Source organism: Canis aureus, chromosome 19 (assembly GCF_053574225.1).
Source record: "Canis aureus isolate CA01 chromosome 19, VMU_Caureus_v.1.0, whole genome shotgun sequence".
NCBI lineage: Eukaryota > Metazoa > Chordata > Mammalia > Carnivora > Canidae > Canis > Canis aureus.
This window is the reverse complement of record NC_135629.1, coordinates 46,138,324-46,155,887: the sequence shown is the minus strand read 5'-3', so window position 1 is coordinate 46,155,887 and position 17,564 is coordinate 46,138,324. Positions and strand designations below refer to the sequence as shown.

At 51.7% G+C, this 17,564-nt stretch overlaps 1 protein-coding gene, 1 long non-coding RNA gene and 1 pseudogene across 2 annotated transcripts; 1 reads left to right on the top strand and 2 right to left on the bottom strand.

Moving 5' to 3' along the window:
• Positions 1-865: 865 nt before the first annotated feature.
• LOC144289300 (small ribosomal subunit protein uS8 pseudogene) lies at positions 866-2,193 on the bottom strand (annotated as a pseudogene).
• A 1,981-nt stretch (positions 2,194-4,174) lies between these two features.
• On the bottom strand, positions 4,175-7,435 carry LOC144290316 (uncharacterized). The gene is made up of 3 exons (XR_013358042.1): positions 7,136-7,435; positions 5,169-5,246; positions 4,175-4,658 (listed from the first exon to the last, which is right to left on the bottom strand). It is a non-coding gene; the product is annotated as an uncharacterized LOC144290316 (long non-coding RNA).
• On the top strand, positions 6,436-16,705 carry CCDC124 (coiled-coil domain containing 124). Its single transcript, XM_077859429.1, has 5 exons — positions 6,436-6,586; positions 10,580-10,749; positions 15,341-15,530; positions 16,021-16,135; positions 16,255-16,705. Exons 2-5 carry the CDS (start codon positions 10,591-10,593, stop codon positions 16,460-16,462), a joined length of 672 nt encoding a protein of 223 aa, XP_077715555.1. The 5' UTR covers positions 6,436-6,586; positions 10,580-10,590; the 3' UTR covers positions 16,463-16,705.
• Positions 16,706-17,564: the final 859 nt, after the last annotated feature.

Genomic DNA, 17,564 nt, shown 5'->3' with positions numbered 1-17,564 from the left:
TCAGCACAAGGTGCTCCATGTTCTTCTACACCACGCACGTGTCAGAGCTTCATTCCTTTTTATGGCTGAAAAATATTCCACTGTATGGATGAATCACATTTTGGTCATCCGTTCATCTGTTGATGGGCATCTGGGTTGTTTCCATTTTTCTCCCTAAGATTTTATTTATTTATTAGAGACAGAGGGTGCATGAGCAGAGAGGAGGGAGAAGCAGACTCCTAGCTGAGCAGGGAGCCCGATGTGGGACTCAATCCCAGGACCCTGGGATAATGACCTGAGCTGAAGGCAGATGCTCAACTGACAGAGCCACCCAGGTGCCCTGTTTTCCATCTTTTGATGAGTGTCTGCAGCGCTGTTATAAACACATATGTACAGGTTTTTGTGTCTTCTGGCCATTTTGTCCCATTTGCTGGAGTAGGCACTGAGAATACCCACAGAAAGACAATGATATTTCCATTAAATCAGCTTTTAAGTTTCCCAGGTGAGGAGAAAACGGAGAAAGACAGAAAAAAAGAATGAGGGGAATCATCTTCAGACATGACATTTCCACTGTCAACGGATCCTTAGGATCCTTAGGGGAGAAGTTTCGGTGGAGGAAAATCCATTTGGCACATGCATGCAAGCACAAAATAGGGTCATTATACTCAGTTTAAAAGATTAATTTGGGTCCTTGACAACCTTATGGAGCCCTAGAATGCAGAGCCAGCACTTATTACAGATGCCCCGAGGTCTGAAACAAACAAAGGGGCGTCTCTTATGTTTGGCCAAATGGTCTATTTAGACAGATGCAACAAATGATCTCTTTTTTTTTTTTTTTTTTTTTTTTAACAAATGATCTCTTTGTGACAGTTTTTTCCTTCCTGTTTCTAGATCCCTGTCCAATGAAAGTCTCCACAGCGGCCATGGCAATTCTATACTGCATTCCAAATTGTCCCTGATGGGGACAGTACCAGCAGAGAGGGCCATGTCTGAGTTAACCTGATGGAAATATGAAAGACACGGTGCCTGGTCCAAAAGAGGACTAGCTTTTTTTTTTTTTATATATTTTATTTATTTATTCATGAGAGACAGAGAGAGGCAGAGACATAGGCAGAGGGAGAAGCAGGCTCCCTGCGGGGAACCCAACGTGGGACTTGATCCCCGAACCCCAGATCATACCCTGAGCCAACAAAGGTAGGTGCTCAACCACTGAGCTGCTCAGACGTCCGTCCCAAAGGGACAGCTTTTGATGAAAGGACAGCGCCTGTGCAACCTTGGATCTCCAGGACTTTGCTAAAGGCCAGCAGATACCTATCAGAGGGTGGACGCGCCCCCAGCTCCAGGCAGTTGGAGCTTAAAAAAGCAGTTCTCAGAAACACAAAGATAGGATTGATTGGAGGAGATGACCTTTTGGGGTATTCTCTTTTCCCTTTAATATTTCAGAACGGTGAACAGTTCGTCCAAAGGATGCTGCTCTGAAGAGAACTTCCAAACACCTCAGCCAGCCGAGCTGAGTCCAGGGTGATTTACTGGATCTAGGCCTCTCCTCTTCCAGCAGATCTTTATTCTCATGGACTCACAACCCTCAAGGCACTTGTATTGAGGTGATGATGGTTCCCAAATATGTTCAGGTCCTGACCTCCAGAACCTGCAACTGTGACCTTATTTGGAAAAAGGCCTCTGTAGGTGTAATTAAGGTACGGATCTGAAGATGACAGCATCCTGGATTTTTTTTCCATTGAGGCATTTTATTTGCACGTATGAATTACATCCCTAGAAAAAGAATCCCGGGATTTTCCCTCCTGTGTGTTTTCGTCTTGCTTCTTCGTGGTCCTTGATGCCAGCTGAGGTCATCAGGACAATGAAACCTAACTGGCAGGATGGGAGCAGGTTATTCTGCCATTTTTCTAGATCTTTCAGTTGTATGTCAAATCTGGGGCTGATCACTCCACACTTGTTTAACCTGCCTGTGAGGTTCACAACAATTTTCCCAGCTCTGTGGTCATCAATGATTTCAAATTCGCCGATGTAACCACGCTTCATCATCACAGTGAGAAATCAGATGATGACTTTGGAGCATGGCCTAATAAGAACCTGGCTCTTACCTCTCTTTTCAGCATTGTTAATGCTCTTGAGAGGATCTGCCAGGACATTCATGCACACCATTGTGGTGCTCCAAGAGATGGCGGAAAGAGGACGGGAGGGGCGAGTGCACGGAGCTATGGGAAGCCACATCCTGGATTTAGAGTGGACCCTAAATCCAATGCCAAGTGTCTTTATAAGAGATTCAAGAGAAGGGACACCTGGGTAGCTCAGCAGTTGAGCGTCTGCCTTTGGCTCAGGGCATGATCCTGGAGTCCCGGGATCCAGTCCCACATCAGGCTTCCTGCATGGAGCCTGCTTCTCCTCCCTCTTCCTATGTCTCTGCCTCTCTGTGTGTGTCTCTCATGAATAAATAAATAAAATCTTAAAAAAGAGAGAGAGAAGGGCAGCCCAGGTGGCTCAGCAGTTTAGCGCCGCCTTCAGCTCAGGGCGTGACCCTGGAGACTTGGGATCGAGTCCCACATCTCCCTGCATGGAGCCTGCTTCTCCCTCTGCCTGTGTCTCTGCCTCTCTCTCTCTCTCTCTCTCTTTCTCAAATAAATAAATAAACTCTTTTAAAAATATAAAAAAAAAAAAAGAGAGAGAGAGATGCAAGAGAAGGCCATGTGAAGAAGGAGGCAGAGATTGCAGTGATGTGGCCAATAAGCTGAGAGACGCCTGGGGCTACCAGATGGTGTAAAGGCAAGGAAAGATGCTTCCTGCGAGCTCTTGGAAGGTCCCAGATGGGGGCAGGGAGGGTCTACTTGGTGGACCTCCATTCCTATTGACTCCCTTCAGCCAAAACCCACCAGAAACACACCTGTAGTCAGACAAAGTTGGGTGTATTGTCTTGTTGCAATGGGGCTCCACAGAGCATCCCAGAAAGACGGTGTGAAGAAGGGTTTGTTATAAAACTGAAGTTTATGTTAGGTGACTTGGGGGTGCTTAAGGAAGTGGACTTTGCTCTGGATTGGTAGCAAATAGCAAGTGAGGACAATTCTCTACTTATTTTAATCCTTTTTACCTAGGAGTCAGGGGAACCAAGTGAGGCCAATACTGTGATTAGTGAGAAGGAGCTGTCACTCACATTAGCCAGGGGACAGATGGAGAGGGCCTTTTTGTGATTTGGATAATGCCCTTGTTTTTGTCTGTGGTCAGATAAACAAGAGGGGTATTGTTTTTGTCTTGTTTCATGCTGGCCAGACTGGCCATTTCTGATAATGATATTCTGTGAAAGTATGTTCAACAGGAGAACACAGTGGTTTAGCTGTGGACATTGGGCCAATTCCCAGCTGCCAAAGTCAGGGTCTGCTTTCTTGTTTCTCACTTCACACTCATCACCCAGCCTTTGCATATGCTATTCCCTCTGTCCATTTGCTCCATTTCTTCACCCAACACTGCTTAAATGATACCTCCTCTGAGAAGGCCTCTTTGATCACCCAGCCTCCTGGCTTCCATAACCCACTCTCAACATGGGGACTATCTTCTGACTATAGTTAGGATCATAATTTTTATTTTTATTTTTTAAGACTTTATTTATTCATGAGAGAAACAGAGAGGCAAAGACACAGGCAGAGGGAGAAGCAGGCTCCATGCAGGGAGCCTGACATGGGACTCGATCCTGGGTCCCCTGGACCAAAGGCGGCACTAAATCACTGAGCCACCCAGGCTGCCCCTGATCATAATTTTTAAAAAGATTTTATTTATTTGGATGCCTGGGTGGCATGTATGTGTGAGTTTTTTGTGTGTGACTTCCTGACTGTGAGCTCCAGGAGACCAGGGGCCATATCTGTCTAATTTGTCACTGTATTTCCAGCACAGGCTCAAAGTAGACACTCAATACTTAATTGAAAATGTGAATATCCAAAAGCTATAGAATGTCACAATGATAGAAGTCAAGAATCTTCAGGTCTAAAAAAAAAGAAAAAAAAGAATCCTCAGGTCTAAGAGCCGCACCTCATAGCAAGGGTGTCTGATTGATGGCAAAAGTCACCTTGCAGAAGATTGAGCTTGTTCTGGAACGATTCACTTGACCTATACCTCAAAGTTATGTCAATATGAAGTAAGAGGCTTCCTGCCCCAAGAAGGCGTGACAAGCCAATCTTTTTAAAATTTTTTATTATTTTTTTAAACCTGGCTCTTTACCAGTGGCAGGCTCACGAGGTGGTGTTGGCTTTGCCACCTCCACACATCCCACACCCTGATAATGAACAATACAGCTGACCCTTGAACATGGGTATTTAATCTGTGGGTCTACTTACCCAAGGATTTTTTTTTCTTTCAATAAATATAGTAGAGTACTTGGGGCATCTGGCTGGCCCAGTTGGTAGAACATGCAATTCTTTTTTTTTTTCCTTAAGATTTTATTTATTTACTCATGAGAGACACAGAGAGAAGCAGAGACACAGGCAGAGGGAGAATCAGGCTCCTCACAGGGAACTTGATGAGGGACTCCATCCCAGAACCCCAGGATCACCGGGGTCTCACAGACGCTCAACCGCTGAGCCACCCAGGCGTCCCAGTAGAGCACGGAATTCTTGATGTCAGGGTCATGAGTCCGGGTCATGAGCTCAGCCCCACATTAAGGGTAGAGATTACTTACTTACTTACTTACTTAATTAATTAATTAATTAATTAAAAAATACAATACTGTATATAAATGTATTTTCTCTACCTTATGATTTTCTAAAGATTTTATTTGTTTGAGAGAGAGAGAGAGAGAAAGAGAACATGAGTGGGGTGAGGGGCAGAGGGAGAAGCTGACTCCCCACTGAGCAGAGTCCCATGTGGTTCTCAATCCTGGACTCCAGGATCATGACTTGAGCCCAAGGCAGATGCTTAACTGACTGTGTCACCCAGGTGCCCCAACCCTACGATTTTCTTATTAACATTTTCTTTTCTCTAGCTTACCTTATTGTAAGAATACATTATATAATACATACAACATGCAAAATATATGTTCATCAACTGATTGTGATTGGTAATGCTTCAGATCAACAACAGATTATTAGTAGTTAAGTTTCGGGGAGTCAAAAGTTATAGACAAATCTTTGACTACATAGAGGTGGGTGCTCCTAAACCCTGTGTTGTTCAAGGGTCAGTTGTACCTATTTTATACCGAGCCCCTTCTTGCTGATAAACACCATTTCAGCTGCATGGATTCCATCCTCCAGATATCACAGACACTGGAGAAGCAGAAAACAAACAGGTCAACAAATGGATAAAGCAAGTTGCTGCTGTGACAGAAATACAAAAGGGAAAAAGTCTGGGGATGGAGCACCAACTCCTTGGTTGGATGGAGCACCAACTACATGGGCAAGTCAGGGAGGTCCTTCTCTGGAAGGGGTATCTCGGTCAAAGCCTGAAGGAAGTAAAGGAGCTGGCTATTGGAAAAGCTGGGGGCAGAGAGAACAGCGCTGGGAAAACCCTTGAGGCAGGGTCATTCCTGGCAATTTGGAGAAAGGAGCCTGGTGTGGCTAGAGCTGAGGGAGAATGGAGAAGAGGGGGGAGATGGGATGGGGAGCTGTAAGGAGTCTTGCAGGACAGTGGGAACCCACCAGGCTTTAGAGCAGAGAGGTCCCAGCCGCGTCTCTGCGGTTGCCTTTCAGAAAATGACTCTGTGGTTAGCTCATCCTCCTGAACTTAGATCCAAAGCCTGCCCCCTCCCCACGGCCAGGTTCAGTGTAACCAACCTCAGACCCCTAGTACCACCATTTTTACAGATGAGGTCACTGAAAAAATTCTACAGGTGCCTTGGACAATTTGGCCTCCGAAACCTATTTTTTTTTCCCAAACCTAATTTTTGTTTTTTTTGCTTTTTTCCAAACCTAATTTTTGAATAAAATAAGCAAGGTATGTTTGGAGGGAGTGGGTGAAGAGGGGAGGGGAGGAATCTGAGCTGCTTGTGGTTACATTTTTGGCTAAATCCAGTTCCTGGTGTCTCTCGGCCTGTTTTCCCATCTCAGCTGGGTGGAGTGTGTTAATTTCCCGGTTCCCTTCTCCTGCCCTCTCCTTCTCCAGCTTCGCAGGTGAGAAGCAGAGAGGGTGGACTAGAAGAGCGCCTTCCAAGCGCAAAGCGACAGCAAAGGCTTCAGAGGATTCCTCTGGGCTTGGCAGCTCTAAGGCCCGCGGGAGGACCGCGGGCTCTGGCGCGCCCTGGCGGCCGGGCAGCTCCCGCCTGGCGCCGCCGGACCACGTGTGAAGTGGCGGCGGCCATATTTCATCCGGGCAACGGCCATCTTGGTAAAGGCACTATTCTAAATTACAGTGTTTACCCTCCTCTCCTAGTTTGCCAGTATCTGAAGTGAGAGAAGGAGGTGGAGCCTTATGTAACATAGCCTCCGCTCGAAGAGGCAAAGAAACGGCCGATGACCTGGACTCGGGTTCACGGAGGCGAGGGTGGCATTTCCCTTACCAAGATGGCGACGGCACCGAGGCGTAATCAGCGCGCGCCTCCGGGAGGTCGGCGCGCAAGCCCGGCGGTGACATCACGGACTCGCGACCGGGCCGGCGCTGGGGGAAGGAGGTAGGAGCGGCCGCCGCGCGGGCGGAGCCGGGGTGTGGGGGGCGGGGTGCGGGTGGGCCCGGCGGGGCGGCTGGGTCTGGGAGCAGCCCCCCGACCCGAGGGCTGGAGGCGGGGTGCTCAGAGACAGGGGCACCTTTGGCGCCCAGTCAAGAGGGCTCTCGCGGGGTCTGTGCCCATTTCCCGGAGCGGGCGACTGAGACCCGGAGGAATTGCGTCCTGTACGAGGCCAGCTAGCTCCGGTCCTGACTCTGAGCACCTTCCAGGATTGGGGGTGGCCCAGCTGGGTCGGATGCCCCCCAGCCTCTTGCAGTAGGGTCAGGGCTGGGGAGAGGGACGACGGGCAGGGGGAGCTCAGGAGGGGTAGCTGGAGGGCTTCTTGGAACAGACGGTGTTGAGCTTCACCTTCTTTTACACCCAGTCAACCACGTGGGGCTTGATTCCCTCCTAAGTGTACCCCCTTGCCCATCCAGAGCCACCCCCAGCTTCCCTGCCGGAGCGCCCTGCTTATCTCACCCCTCCAGTTCACCTCAGCAACCCCAGGGCTCTTACTCGCAGATCTGCTCTTTCCGGTTCTAACGCGCTCGGCGGCATCTCCTCGTCGCCGCGGAATACAGATCGACGCTTCCCAGCGTGCCTCGCCCACCGCTCCTGGGGGCTTGGAGCTCCTCGCTCCTTTAGGCCTTTTCTTCGGTATCTTCTCGGGAAGCCCTTTAACGCCCCCTAGCCCCCAGGCTGGGTCAGAAACCCCCTCGAGGCTTGCCCAGCGCCCCGCAAGTCCCATCACAGTTCTCATGGCAAGTTGTCCCCTTTACTGTCTATCTCTCAGCTAGCCTAGCTGGCTAGTAAATGGGTGCTGCCTCTTTCCCCAGCGCCCCACTCCTACTAGGTGCTCAGTTCATGTTTACTGAATGACAGAAGTGTGTGAGTAAGTATTTGCCACACAGAAGAGCTGTCTGTATTGGCTGGGGCCACCATAAAAAATACCACAGACTGGGTGGCTTCAACAACAGACATTTATTTGCTTATTTATTTGACAACAGACGTTTATTTGCTCACGGTTCCGGAGGCTAGGAAGTTTAAGATCAAAGTGCCCACCAGTTTGGTTCCTGGTACAGACACTCTTCTGACTTGCAGACAACCACCCTCTCACTGCGTCCTCACAAGGCGGAGAGAGCAAGCGCTGGGGTGTTTTGCTCTTACAGGGGCACCAGCCTCATTACATTAGGGCCCCACCCTTATGATTTCATTTAATCTGTCACCTCCTTACCGGTCCTGTCTCCAAAGACAGTCACACTGAGGATTAGGGCTTCAACATATTAACATTAAGGGAAGATAAACACGTAGTCCTGGCCTGAAGAGAGGATCAAAATAGCCTGGTCAGGCTTTGGGATGAGGTTGGGGGTCTTGAGCAGCCGGATGTGGGAGGAGAGGAGGCTGGGGCAGAGTGCCTGTGAGCGGGCAGGATTTTCACAGGGGGGAGGGAATGTCAGAGGGTGTATTGGGTGAGGGCACAGCAAGAGCAAAGGCTTAGAGGCTGGAGAGGGAGGTGAGTGGGAAGAATCGTGAGAAGCTGAGCTTGGACACACCCCAGAGTGTGAAGTAAATACTGAGGGAACTCTGGAAATAGACACTTGTTCATTCATGTGCTCAGAACATTTATTGAGCCCTGACTGTACAGGGCACTAGGGACACAGCAGTGACCAAGGTAGTCATGCCCTCCCAGAGTTCCCAGCCTGCTAAGAAAGGTGGACGTTTGTCAAATAATCATATAATTGGACAGCTAATAGTGGTGCCTCAAAGAAGTTTGAGGTCTGAGAGAGGGTGTCTCAGGGAAGGCTTCTTGGAGGCAGAAACACCTGAATTCAGCCCTGAACTTTAAATAGGAGTTGAGTTAACTGGGTAAAAAGAGGAATGAAGAGCGGCCAGGTGGAGGGCACAGCAAGTGCAAAGGCCCCGAAGTAAGAACCTGCTTGGAATGTTTGAAAAATGGTAGGGAGGCTGGTGTGGCTGCCTCCCATGAGTGGACCATGCAGAGGAGAGTAGGGGGAGGGTTCCTAATCTGTAACTTGGACAGTGACTCTCAATTCTTGGCACTTCCCTAGGAATCTGTGGTGGGGGTGTTCTGCTGAGTACCTTGTAGACGCTCAGTAATAAATGCTTGATTTAGGGGCCAAGGAGCAGCTGGGAGAAGTGCAGGATCAGGCTAGCATTTCCCCTGTGGCAGCTCATGCATCCCATGCGGGGAGCAATGGGAATTCGACCCTGTATCTCAGCTCAGGGGGAGCACTTTGGCTGTGATTGCAGAGCTGGAGTTCAACCCTGAGTCCTCTAGGTCCACTGACCTCTCCCACTTTGCCCTGTTCTGCCCCATGGGGCTCTCTCCTCAGTCTCAGCCTGGAGCACCTGGCCAAGGGGCCACCCCTTGATGTTAAGTGAGCAACCCCAGTGGTCTGTGCATTGATGTTCCCCCAGGGGGCCAGCTGGGACCCTGTGGTGGGGCAGTGGTTAGGAGCACAGAGTTGGGATTGAGGGTCCACTGCAGGGTCTTTGCATATCCTGTGCCGTCTGCCCAGAAGTCATCCCTTCATCCTCACAGCGCTACCTCTGACTGACCCACCCTTCAGGTCTCAGCTCTGCTGCCACATACCAGTGTTGGGAGAATTCACTCAGATGCTGTGTATAAAGTACAGAGCCTGGTGCGCACAGCTGCAGATGGGAGCTGATGTTAGAGTTTCCAGTGGGACCCTTGGTGGGAGCCCCCTGCCCCCCAAATCACACAGCTAGGAGGCTAGAATGAGGTGACCTGGTCCTGAATCAGAGTGGCCCCCATATTCTCTCATTCTTGGATGCCAGGTCTGTTTCCCCAAGGTGACTGTGCTGGATATGTTTAGGGGAAGCAAACAACCCAGGAATGGGGGACATCAGCCCATTTCCCAGATGAGGAAAACTGAGACCCAGAGAGCTGAAGGTATGTGCCTGGGCTGCACAGCCTTCCCTTCCGCATCTGGAAGGCAGGCTTTGGAGGTGAGACCCTCAGCTCAGTGCTATGCAACCTGGCCAGGTACCTTGACTTCCCCACCTCAGAATGGGAACAAAGGCAGTCCCCACAGTTAAAGCTTTGGAGGCATACTATTGAATATAGGGGTTAGTGGAGGGAGGGTGGTGCCTGCCATCTGCGTGCATCATTTCCCCAGCACCCAGCGTGGGAGTCGTACAGACCAGAGGCCTGCTGGACAGCAGCTTCCCAGTTGTTAGACATCTTCAGCTGTGCGAACCTGGGCTGGGTCACTGGGAGCAGTTCGCAGCTGCTGCTGCTTACCCAGGGTGAGGAGCACTTGGCCTCTAGAGTTCTGGGGACTGAGGCCTCATCAGTGGCAGAGTTAGAGAGGCCACAGAAGCTTGACCCTAAAAGCCAAAATCCCAAAACAGCTCAGGTGTCCCATCAGTGGCAGATGGATAAGCAAAACATCAATTTATGCAATGGAATATTACTCAGCCCTAAAAAGGAATGAAGCTCTGCCACACTGAAAAACACAGATGAACCTTGAAAACATCACACAGTGAGGGAAGCCAGACACAAAAGGCCACAGGGTGTATCATTCCATGTATATGAAGTATCTAGAAGAGACAAATCCATGGAGACAGGAAGCAGATTAGCAGTTGTCAGGGGCTGAAGAAGGGGTTACTTGACTGCTTCAGGCTTGGGGTTTCCTCTTGGGAGGATGGAATTATTCTGGAACTAGGTAAAGGTGATGGTTGTACGACATCGTGAATGTTCTAAATGGCACCAAATTGTGTACTTTAAAATGGTTCTTTTTTTGTTGTGTGAATTTTACCTCAATAAAAATTTTTTAAAAAAGATCACTAAGTCTGCAGCCCTCGTTTTACAGGCAAGGTCATTGAGGCCCCAAGGGGGAGCCTGACTACAAGTGTGAGCCTGGGGCTACCAAGGGTGGATGCCCCCCACTCACTGGTCCTGCCCTCCTCCCGCAGCCTGCTGAGGGATGCCCAAGAAGTTCCAGGGTGAGAACACCAAGTCGGCAGCGGCCCGGGCGCGGAGGGCTGAGGCCAAGGCAGCAGCTGATGCCAGGAAGCAGAAGGAGCTGGAGGATGCCTACTGGAAGGATGAGGACAAACACGTCATGAGGAAGGAACAGCGCAAGGTGGGTGGTTCCCAGGCTCTGGCATCTGTGGCTAAGGTGGGCAGTCTGCCACGTGGAAGCATGGTAGAAGATGGCAGGAGGCCTCTGGGGCTTTGGCTTAAAGGATGAGAAAGCACTGGACGTGGAGCAAGGGCAAGGAGGAGGTGGAGGCAGTGGGTCATGCAAAGGCCCTGTGGTGGCCAGGAATGGCGAGGCAGCCACTACCCTGTATGGGCTTCTCTTCGTGTAATGTCGAAGAGTGTTGGGCTAGACTGGCACTTCTCACCCTGGCATGATTCTGCACTCAGCGGACACTTGGCACATCTGGAGACATTTTGGGTTGTCACAGCCAGTGGGTGGAAGGTGCTACTAGCATCTGGTGGGTGGGGGCCAGGCAGGCTGCTATACACCCTTCAGGGTATAGAACAGCACCGTAGTAAAGAATGAGCCAGCCCCACGCATCAGCAGTGCCAAGGCTGGGAACTGCTGTAATAGGGCCTCCGTATCCACCCTGCTGGCGCCAGAGCTCACAGGCTCCTCCAGGTGTGTGTAAAAACACAGAAGAGTGCAGGGATGGCCATCTGTCCCCTGATGGGCCCCAGCAACACACACAGTGGCTACTTAGTGTCTGGGCGTGGATCAGGCCTGGTGCTGACTCGCTGGGTCCAGCAGGTGGCGCCAGAGACCCATTTTAGCTGTCGCTCCTCGCTTCCTCCACCAGGGCTGGTCAGAGCTCCTGCCTAGACTGGTGAGGGTGGCAGAAAATAGCAGTGGTGACATGCCATCCCTGCTTGCCCGTTCCTGGCAAGCCTGGGCACTTTTGTGAGTTTTTTTCCACCGTCTTTCTATGCAAGCCTGTATCCTGCCTTGTTTTTAGTTGGACATTGAATGTTACTGGTTCCCTTCCCACGGCCTGTGCTGTAGTGGGTCCATGGAGGTCTTCAGATTTTCTTTTTAACCGTCAGTATTTTAACAACACAGGAAAGTTGAAAACCCAAAAGAAAAAACAATGCCTGCCAAAGAGCCATTAGGCAGAGAGAAAAGCCGGAGACGTTTTAATAGTCCGGGAGGCAGCAGCCCAGGCCCCAGGAACCCTCCCCAGGCTGGCGTCTTGGGCCTTGGGGGGTCCCCAGATGAGAAAAGTGAGGCACGGATAAGGCAGGAAGCCCAAGTCACAGGGTTGTGAGGAAGGGCTAGTGCTAGCTGAAGCCATGGGTCTGCCTTCTGGGTTCTTACGAGGTTGGATTAACCAATGAGCAAGTGTCTGTGTCCTGGGTGTGTGAGCTGTCTGTTTGCTCAGCTGTGTAGTGTGCATCTGGAAGAACAGAGATCAGATAGGGTACAGGGGCCAGATGAGCTCTCAAAACCACTTGACCCTGTCATTCTAGCACAAAGCTACCACACGCAAATGGGCTAAAACCTTTACTGCAACAGGTGGAGGGCCATCATTTGCCACCCCCTGCTCTCTAGAACGTTCCTAGCTGCCACTCCCCTCCAAGGCAGTCCACTGTCTTGACTGGTTTGCATGGAGCTGCCAACATGGGGTGGTTTTCTGCAGTTTGTCCACCCCTCCTCCTGCTGTGCAAGACCTGCCCCCCGCTTTTAAAGATTTGTTTGTTTGTTTGTTTGTTTGTTTATTAATGAGAGAGAGAGAGGCAAAGAGACAGGCACAGGGAGAAGCAGGCTCCATGTAGGGAGCCTGACTTGGGACTCAGTCGGGTCTCCAGGATCAGGGCCTGGGCCAAAGGCGGCGCTAAACTGCTGAGCCACCCTGGCCACCCCAGCTCCCCCCTTTTTATTCTTAAAAGACAACTACTTTAAAAACATTGTTTCTATTTAAAAAAAGCAAATCCAGGTGCCTAGCTGGCTCAGTCAGTGGAGCATGCAACTCTTGATCTCTAGGTTGTAAGTTTGAGCCCCATATTGGGTTGTAGAGATTATTTAAAATAAAATATTTAAAGGGCCACCTGGTGGCTCAGTTGGTTAGGCCTCCAACTCTTTTTTTTTTTTTTTTTTTTAACATTTTATTTATTTACTCATGAGAGACTCACAGAGAGAGGCAGAGACATGGGCAGAGGGAGAAGCAAGTTCCCTGCCCAGGGAGCCCAATGGGACTCAATCCCTGACCCCGGGATCATGCCCTGAGATGAAGGCAGATGCTCAACCACTGAGCCACCCAGGTGTCCCAAGCCTCCAACTCTTGATCTCAGCTCAGGTCTTGATCTCAAGGTCATGAGTTCAAGCTCCATGTTGAGCTCCATGCTGGGCAGGGAGCCTACTTTAAAAAAAAAGAAAAACTAACAAGGAAAAAAATAGAATCTTAAAAAAGGAAAAGAAAAAAGCAAATTTATGCTTACTCCAAAACACTAAAAAATAAAACACCTCCTTCCCCAATGTGACACCAGAGACCTTTCTTACCCAATGTCCTACCCAAAGCCCATGTCCTCAGCTAAATAGGGTCCCACAGCCATTTTTCTCCTGGTCACCAGGCATCAGCCTCAGATGGGATTGTAATTCATCATCCCACATGGAAGTCAGCATTTCATCTCCACTTGTTCCATATTAAGCAACTGGGCAAAGAGCACCTGACTGTCTGAGTTCCATGTCAATTATTTATGAGACTCATTTCTTACAGCTCTGGAATATTCTGCAAAGTGGACTTATCTTCACCCATCACCAGATACTACCAACTGCTAATAGCTCTTTTTCAGAAACTGCAAAGTGACTTTTTCAAAAAATTTTGCTGAATGTCAAAGTATAAATGCTCATGCTCCCTCCTCAGTCCTGCATCCCTAGTGACTAATGGCCACAAGCTGCATGCCTTTCGTGAGTTATTGAGTTTTATGAGTTTTGTTTTCGTTTTTATTTTTTTAAAAGATTTTATTTATTTATTCATGAGAGAGACACAGGCAGAGGGAGGGAGAAGCAGGCTCCATGCAGGGAGCCCAATGTGGGACTCGATCCTGGGACCCCAGGATCACCCCCTGGGTCAAAGGCAGGTGTTAAACCGCTGAGCTACTCAGGGATCCTCAAAACCTTTTGGAATTCATGCATTCATTCAGCATACTTTTACTAAGCACCTACTGTATACTGGGCCTGGAGCCAGAAGGCAGCTGTTCAAAACCCAGGCCAAGGTCTGCCTCCGGGACAAATCACATAGTCAGAAGACTAGAAATGGGGATTTTTTTTTTTTTTTAAGATTTTATTTACCTGACAGACAGAAAGAGCCAGAGACCACAAGCCAGAGGAATGGCAAAGGGAGAAGCAGATGCCCTGCTGAGCAGGGAGCCCAACATGGGGCTCCATCCCAGGACCATCACCCAGACGCTCAACCAACGAAGCCACCCAGGCACCACCAGAAATGAATTTGTGGAACACAGGAAAAAGCCATGGCATGGGGTAGAGAGGCCTGATAGGGAGCCAGGAGCTCAGGGGGAGCCAGAGTTAGCCAAGGGAGGAGGCTGCGTTTGGTGCACCAGGAGGAGAGAGCAGCCAGTGCAAAGGCCAAGGCAGGGCCCTGTCAGGGGAGAATGAGCATAGGTTGTATGAGCACCACGCAGGGGTGAAGGGACCTTGGGGGAAGGACATTACCTCTGATTGATGAGTAAACTGAGGCTCAGAGCACAATGGCCCTGCCTGAGGTGCCTGAAAACACAGGGGCACCTCCTGTGTGCCCAGGGAGTCCTTAACCTTTAACCTCTCCCTCACCCTCCTGCTGGACAGACCGGATGAAGGTCAGAGGCCCAGTGGGTATCCTCAGGCACACTGAGGGTCTTCTGGGACTCTTAGTCCCACGGTAGGAGTGTCACACAGAGCACTGAAGGAGTGGGGACCATCCCAAGCCAAGGGAGTCAGACGGCAGAGTTGCAGGCTGAGGGCAGGAGAGTGGGGGTGCCTGGGCTGCAGGGCCCTATGGGGATGGGGGTGGGAGGGAGGCAGAATATTCCAGGCCCATGACTACCCTGCATTACAAATGGTCTTGAATGTGGCTCTGCCCCCTGGATTGGTGGAGGGGCAATGGCCAGATGGCATCAGGGTCTCCCTGGGGAGCAAAGGTGGGACCAGTCCCTTGTGACACTTGGCTGGGGACACTGCCCCTGCCCCAGCCAGCAGATGTGTTCAGACCCTCTCTGGCTCCTGTTGCCTTTGAAATCCAGTACAAACCCCTCCCCGTGCCCTTGAGGATCCTGGTAGCAGCACCCTCTGCCCTCCCCACCTCTTCTACATTTTCCCTCCCTGTTCTAGCCACATCAGCCTCTGTGCTGCTCCTCTGTCCTGCTGGGAGGTTCCTGCCTCAGGGCCTTTGTACCTGCATTCCCTCCTCTAAGGACTTTCCTGTCCTCCAGCTCTCCTCCTGGCTGGCTTCTCCTCCGGCCCAGGTGTCACTTTTCCTTCAGGAGCCACCCAGCCACCTGCAGTGGGCAGGGTTCCCTGTTGTTCCCATAGTGGTGTAGGCTGGGAGCCTCAGGTAGTCCCATTGTACTGCAGCTGTGTCTCCTGTGCCCAGCACAGGATCTAGTGCTCAGCAGGGCCTCAGTCCACCTTGGCTGAGACGAAAACCCAGACCCCATGCCAGTGGTGGGGTCCACTCCTGATCACCCCTTTCCCCCAGGAGGAGAAGGAGAAGCGGCGCCTGGAGCAGTTGGAGCGCAAGAAGGAGACACAGCGCCTGCTGGAGGAGGAGGACTCCAAGCTCAAGGGTGGCAAGGCCCCCCGCGTGGCTGCACCCAGCAAGGTCACCCGGGCCCAGATTGAGGAGACACTCCGCCGAGACCACCAGCACAAAGAGGCCCCAGAACCAGGTGGGGCTGCGGCCCACTCTGGAGCTGCCGTTTTATCCAGTAAAGGACAAGCTGTGGGACTGACCCTGGCTGAGTCTAGAGCCCCTTCTCAGCCCCAGAGAAGCTGCCTGGGCTGCATGGTGAACCTTGGGTGGGCATTGGCCTGGCAGGCCTGGCTTTGGGCACAGAGAGCATGGGCACACACACGTGAGGATTTACTTGCTCTGCATCCAACCTCAGCTTGTGCCCATGGGGTCCCCAGGGCATTAATGGGGTGCTAAGGCTAAGGAGACAGCAGCCATGAGTGGGGTGCCTCCTATGTGCCCAGTTGCAGGGAAGTCAAGAGAGCAGTGTGGCCTGGGCAGAGGGCTCCCCCATCATTCTTTGCCTGCCTTTCTCCTGTTCTTTCCCTCTCTTCCCGCACTGGGTCTCTCTCGTCTTTCTGGAACTGTGCATCCCTGCCTCTCTGTCTCTGTGTATGTCTCTGTCACCTGACTGCCTCCCGCCCCAGCCGAGAAAGCCAAGAGCCACTTGGAGGTGCCGCTGGAGGAGAATGTGAACCGCCGAGTGCTGGAGGAGGGCAGCGTGGAGGCCCGCACCATTGAGGATGCCATCGCGGTGCTCAGGTAACGGGCGGGGCTTGAGCAAGGGGGCGGGGCTGCGTGTCTGGCGGCTGGTACCTGACCCACGCAGGGGCGGGGTCACAGCTTAGACCCGCTCTTTAACGCCGCTGTACCCCTCCCAGTGTGGCAGAAGAGGCTGCAGACCGGCACCCAGAGCGCCGCATGCGGGCGGCCTTCACCGCCTTTGAGGAGGCACAGCTGCCACGGCTCAAGCAAGAAAACCCCAACATGCGGCTGTCGCAGCTGAAGCAGTTGCTCAAGAAGGAGTGGCTGCGGTCGCCAGACAACCCCATGAACCAGCGGGCCGTGCCCTTCAATGCCCCCAAGTGAGCCCAGAACTGGGGGAGCCGCCCCACAGGCGGTCAGAGTCTTGACCTTACACGCCCTCCCGCTGGGTCAGCTACATGGGTTACAGTAAGAGGTCCAGGGCTGAGGCAGGTGTCCTGGGGGCTACGTGGCATCATTGGCCATTCCTCCCGCTGGAGAGTCCCTGCTTCGAGTGACACCCACTACCCCCTTCCTGGGCCTGTGGAGCCCGTGGGCTGATGCCCAATAAAGGCAGTTGGTGAGGCAGGGTGTGCTCTTGAAGTCTCTGTGGGCAGCAGGTGGGGTGGTAGGGAGGTGGGTGGCAGGTGGGTGGTGGAATGAGGGGAATGTAGGGGTCACAGCCAGAAAAGATCAGAGCCCCCAACTACCCTCATGTTGCAGCAAAGCCAACTGAGACCTGTGTCTGGCTCTTAGGCATCCCCATCTGGCTGGGCCATTTAGGGACTTGTACCACCACCCCTGGAAACCTTGCTGGGCTGCTGCAAGGGGACTGCTTAGAGAGGTTGAGGCACCGGCTCTGGGTCATGGAGCACTTCAGGGCAAGCTGGAGGCGATGTAGTTAGCATCCTGAGATTCTGCTTCAGAGTCAGCAGCCAGGTCACATACTGTGCTTGGGGGTCAGGAAATGCTGGCTGTTCTGGTGTTATTCCAACATGGGAGGCATCTGGGTCAAGTCCTGGGCAGGCTTCCCAGTGGAGGATTTCTTTGGAGCGGGCCTGAGTGGGAGATGAATCAGATTCCATTGCATAGGCAGGCAAGGGCCTGGAGGCTGGAGCACTCCAGTGGCTCTGGGTAGGAATAAGTGTCCCATCAGAGGCCACATGTTTGGGAAGGGCTGGGTGAGATCTGTGCCTAGTTCTCGCTTCCTAGAGCTTGGTTGGTCATAAGAGAGTTGGCAGAAAGGGAGGGCTGCAGCCAGATGGGCCCACATGTGTTCAGCAGGTTCCAAACATTTACCAGGTCACTGCTGTGGCTCCTACTAACATCCTGGCAGCCACAAGCCTGCTCTTGTGACCTTTGAGACCCATTTCCCCCCAACTGTGTGGTGCCAGGGCTGGACCAGAGGCGGCCATGACGGTTTCTTGGAGGGAGGGACTTGAAGGAT